General features: G+C 36.0%; 1 protein-coding gene across 1 annotated transcript in view; it reads right to left on the bottom strand.

Moving 5' to 3' along the window:
- Positions 1-2574: 2574 nt before the first annotated feature.
- The window catches only part of LOC126475314 (enolase-like), a 116135-nt gene continuing 112709 nt past the window's right edge, over positions 2575-6000 (bottom strand). Inside the window, exon 6 of the mRNA XM_050103092.1 lies at positions 2575-2697. Coding sequence (XP_049959049.1) covers positions 2575-2697 — 123 coding nt within the window. The remainder of the gene's footprint in view (positions 2698-6000) is intronic.

Genomic DNA, 6000 nt, shown 5'->3' with positions numbered 1-6000 from the left:
CCACAGGGTCTTCAAAATGGCTCAACAACTGATTTCGAAATTTATTTTTCATATAGTTCATTTTTAAAAATGGAACTACACAAAGGTACGTTGAAGGACTGCCCGCCAACAAGTGAGCAGCCACCTAGGTGCAGCACTTTTGATATGTGGCTCGCATTGTTAGCAGATAGCATATGGGCAGTATGTTGATGCCATTAGGCACTGCAGTTTGCCAGAAGGTGGCTTTTTCTGCTTAAATATTTAATGTATATGAAAGTGATTATATTCACTTACCCTAAGTTCTTCCCCAATTTTTATCATAACTTTAGTCTTTAGTATGCAGTGCCCTGCAAACAAAAGTACCGCTATTGGCAGACAATTCTTCTGGCAGTAGATACTTAGTGCCAAAATACAGCTGAGAACCATGGGCCCATGAATACTTCAGGCCAAATGCGGCCAGGACCACAGTTTGACAACCACTGCTCTAGAGTTTTCATTATTCATGCCATGTTGAATAATGTCACAGTAGAGGAAGTTCACCAGATTAAATGGTCACACACTGGAAATACATCCAAAACTCGTTGAGGGCATAGAGGTAAGCAGAAGTCTTCCTGCACATAGCAACAGTATGATATGCCCAGTTAAGGTATTCATCCGAAGTCACACCCACATTATTTTCCATTTTGTGATGTGGTACTGGGGTACTGCCAAGAACAATAGGAGGCACTTTTCACAGAATTCAGAATAATTTAAGTTTTGATGAGCTACTAAAATTATTTGTGACGTCTTATTTAGTTTAAGTCCTAAGTTTTATGGCCATATGATCACTGAAGACAGGTCATCATTCATGTGGGTGATGGCAGCTGGAGGTAGTCGGTATTGAAATTATTTACAGGTGGACAGAAACGATGATACGCGTGAAAAAACATATTTCCAGGATGACTTTTCATTCCCATATCACACTGCTGTCTTCTGTTTTTTTCAAGTAGTTTTCAAACAAATACAGTGTACTGTCTAAAAATCTTAGCCGTCACATTTTTCTGAGCAGTCTGTGAAACATTTTGCTGCAGTCAAGTAGTTACAAGGCCACATCAGACAACCATCAACTTTAGCCCCAGGAACTACTTAAAACCCTTCTTTGTCTCTTGAGGAATTATATGTTAATTAGACCTTTTCCTTCGAAGTGGTTGCACCTATGGTACCATTACCCGTATTGTTACAGCATGCAAGCCACCGCACCTTGGCAACGTAAGTAGTCCACAGGCATTTTTTAATTTTATGTAGATGAAAAAGAGAGAGTGATGGATACTGTGTCCCTGTCTAGTACACACAATAGAGATTCTCAGGACTCAAAGAGTCTCACCAGTGACGAGTCAAGGAGGCTCATCAGTCAGCTAAATTATGAACAAATGAAGACTTCTGTTTGTATGATGCAAGATGATTGTTCTATATAATGAATCTGACAGCATATAGTCACATCAGTTTGTATGAGAGGTTGATTGAGAAGCTCCTCGTACAGAATCTGTCAGTGATGAGATATGCCAGCAATTATCTGATGCCATTCAGTCCAAGACAGTACTTTGTGTGAGGTGTAGCAAAGGCTGTGAAACTTAGGACCAGCCACACATTTCATTTCATTATCAAGAAAACAATGAGTCACAGTTTTGTCACCTACAAATCCTGCCAATAAGCTGAATCTCTAATGGTCTCAACGAAGGAGCCAAGCAAAGTATGCAACTACTAAATTTACTTGGTGATTCATTGGGAAACAATGTAGATTTAATTTCCCAGCAGTATTAGTAATAAAGCTTAGTATACAGAGATTAGAATGAAATAATTTGCATGTAACTGATTATTGCAGTTTGTTATTTTGTCCTTCAGTACTGCCTAACTGAATCCAATTATTGCTGACAATATTAGTCATCTATGCAACTGTCACACCTGATGCCTGTTCTCACTTGCAATCTGGAGTCATTTATATGTTGTACTTTCTCAAACATTTATGCCAGCTCCAATATGGACTGCTTCATCTGAGTTTGTAATATAGTGTTAAAAAATTCAGTGAAATCTTGCATAACATTTTTAGTGATTGAGTATCACCATTCTACCACTTAACACAAAGATCTAACTGCATGTAAAATTGTAAACAATTAATCAGATTTCTCTGTACATTATCCACATGGAAATGCTCATTTGAGAGACTAGCTTTGGAAGTGACAACAATGAAAAATAAAAATAAATTTTATTTCTCCATCAGTTCTGTATTTTTTCACATTATGGCTGTTTATACAATGGCTTCATTTCTCACCTGTAAACAACATTTTTCTGTGAATGTGTTGAGATATACTGAGTGTTAGATTTTAAGATTTTAGTTGAATATCAGATTTTAAGATTTTGGTCTAATGTTTTTGTTTGTAATCTGTATTCTCTCTTCTTTAAATATGAAACATTTATGTAAGTGCATAATAATAAAAAACTAGTTAGTATGACACATGAACAATAATTATGTCTAAGAGCTCAGACACTATACTGAAGACACTGACAATATTACCACTATAAAACAACATCACACTCCACAGAAATGTAAAAAGTGGTTTAGACTGGGCGGCGGAAATCCTTTCCAGCAAACCTAGCAGTGTGCCCCAGTTCCTCCTCAATGCGTAATAGCTGATTATATTTAGCTAATCTTTCTGAACGACATGGTGCACCAGTTTTTATCTGCAACAAACAATTTTAACAAATTTGCATTACATTAATTAAAATTAGTGTTGTTCAAGACAGTAAAACCATATCAAAATTACCAAACAACTTAAATTACAGAATTCTTCAATCAATTCTCTGTTAATTTTAGACAGAGACTTTTAGGTATATTTATGTATGTCCAGGCAACCTGAATAAAAAATAAGTACTATGGCAACAACAATACAAACCTGGGGCAACACACTTACCAGATGTCTTGTATTACTCAGATCATTCATTGCATTCCCATAAGTGAACTATGAACTGGTTCTCATGTTTCAGCTATATATCCTTATTTTTCAAAACAGTTCAGCTGTTTTAAATTTCAGATCATTGAACAAACTGTTATTCTGACAATGTATCTCCCAAGACGAATATTATACTGACTACTATGTTTCATCTATTTCATGGGTTTTTTCAGGCAAATTTCAGCAAAAAACTCAGTGATATTGAACTGCATTAACTGAATTTTGTTATGAAATCCAATTAATGCAGTTCACTGTCATGAGTTTTTTGAATCCTCTACTTCAGTTTGTCTTTGCCACTGTCACTTTCCTGCTAATTATATATTTGTTCTTTCTTCTTTACCTTCCTTCATCCTGCATTTCCTCCTTATGTAATTACCATCTCACACAACTTCCATTTTCTCTGCAGCTACCAAAAAAGTCACAAGTTAATTCCATGATTTGTTCATTTTATTCATTATCATGGATCCCTGTTAACCATGCCACATACTCTGCATTTTTTAAACAAAGTATTAGTGTCTATTTTCCTTCACACTTAGTAATTGTAATTTATTACAGAAGTAATTAATACCTTTTAGAGCACTACTATCATCAACAAAATCTCCATGTTCTTGCGTGCACTGATGAAGATGATTATATTTTTGTTTAATTGTGCCATTGTGGAATTGTTGCCATACTGCTATTTCCAAGTTATTTTGAATTTCACACCATTCTGAAGATACAATATTTTGTTAATCATTTGTTTTATTACTCCTTTTCTGCTGTTTCATGGCATATTGTCTCTTTTGTAGTACAAGTGCAACATAATTTCTGAGAAGTAATGGTTTGTGTTTTACATGTATTTGTTTCCTTTCAGAGCGTGCTGTGTAACAGTAAAGATTAGCTTCCTTCTACACAATTTTGTATACTTCTGTAGATAATCTGATATCTTTGCATAAGTGTACTTATCAAAAACATGATCTTCAGCTTTTGTAAATCTACACCTTCCAAGAACCATAAAAAAAAACTTTCTGAAAATTTGAACTAGTGTTAGTCCGGCTCATTTATTTCACACAACTGAGATACATCACTCTAGTGGCATAACTTACAATCATCACATCATTAGTGATTGTCCTGCAATGAATAGGAAAAAGCATTGAAACATCTTATGGTCAAAGTATTTTGATATCTTCACTTTCACAGGGCTAAATTAAAATAAGAACTGTGCACTCTCTTGCCGAAGTCTTTTTATTGCAAAATGCTGTACTTTGTTACTAGTATTCACACTTTTTAATGCAAGATATTTCCAAACTAGGGGACTTTGTTCATCCAATGAAAAGAATTTTTTCATTGATTTTTTAATTATAATGTTCAATGTCCCCCACTCTGTTTGTTCAGCAAGGTTTCCTTCTTTAAATAATTATTTATTTATTTGCCATGTCCACTTTAATTCTTGTTCTTCGTGTTCCTACTACTCCACGGACATTAATATTCTTCACATAATGACATTCACTTATATCTGATTGTATTCTATATTTGGAAAGAAAATTATTTATTTTTCCTTATATTCATTAATATATCAAAATTTATTCTATAACTTGTTATCAAAATTTAGGAAACACAAAACAACCAATATGGTTAATACAGCATTTGATAAAATATTGCTTGCTGTAAAACTGTGATTCATTGTAAAATTGTTGCACACAACTTGTGAAACTTGCTAGAAGAATTTTGCCATGCATTTCAGTTCCATCAGTAATGATGGGGCAGAAACAATCTTTATAGTGGGGAGGGAGACAAAAATATGGAAACACCAAAAACATAACAGATTACCATGGCTAATATAATGTAGGAAAACTGTTTCATTCAACAGCTTCCAGTAATCTTAGAATGGATAAATATAGGTCCTGCATAGTTTTGGGACAAATATTATACTATGCTTCCTGCAAAATGGTGGTCAAGCTCAGTTAACAATGACAGAGGTGAACAGCAATCACAAACCCTTCTCTCCAAAGTAGAATACAAAGGCTAAATAAATACTGAGATCTGGTGACTGCGAAAGCCAGGAGAGATGTGGCAATTCGTCCTCATGCTCACAGAATCAGTCCTGGATGATACGAGATGTGTGAACAGGGGCCCTGTCATCTTTGAACCCAGCATCACCATTGGGGAACAAAATTGTACCATGGGATGGACCTGATTAGTCAAAATAGTCACATAATCCTTGCACAGTGCCCTTGCAGGGTAATCATGGGGCCCCTGGAATACCTCAATATGGCTGCCCTAATCCTCACTGAACCCCAACCATGTTTCACTCTTGGGATGTAAACTCAGCCAGAAGTTGGAAGAAGTGTGATATAGGACTCATCCAACCAAATGACTTCACTCCATTGCTCCACAGTCCAGGTTTGTGGCTTCAGCACCATGTTTTCCTGTTATGAACACTTGTGTTGCATGTGTGGTTTTGGATTTTCCGCTCACCCTGCAATTCCCAGCTTATTTAGTTCCCATCGTATTGTTTTGGTTCTAGCAGTGTCCACAAGTGAAACATTCAGTTCTGCTGTGACTTTGCTACTGTTGTCCTGTTATTTTTTGTCACAGTCTTCTCCAATGACCATCTGTCACAATCACTTAGGACACACGTCTGTCCATGTTGTGACTTAGTAGATGAATTTTGTCCATTTTCCCTGCATGCACTACAGACATTCAATATGGTGCCTCTTGAAACACCAAACACTTTGACTACCTTGGTTACCGAAGCACTACCATATGAGCATCAATAATTTTCTCACATTTGAATTCATTTTGCTCTGATATAATGCATTCAAAACTGCACAGAACACTGATCTGACCATGATTGACACTTGGACTATATTGAGGAAACTGCATGGGTGTCGTTTGTGACCAAATACGGCAGTGCAACCTGCAGGCTTGGCTAACATTTGCATTTCTCGTGATGTTTCCAGGTTTTTGTCCAATCCCTGTAGTTAATTATGCTAGCAAGAATCATTTCCTCATCTTAGTGTACAAAATCATTGACTGAAGTATGGAGAATTAA

The sequence above is a fragment of the Schistocerca serialis genome, chromosome 4 (genome assembly GCF_023864345.2).
Source record: "Schistocerca serialis cubense isolate TAMUIC-IGC-003099 chromosome 4, iqSchSeri2.2, whole genome shotgun sequence".
Classification (NCBI taxonomy): Eukaryota; Metazoa; Arthropoda; class Insecta; order Orthoptera; family Acrididae; genus Schistocerca; species Schistocerca serialis.
This window is presented reverse-complemented; position numbering and strand designations above follow the sequence as displayed.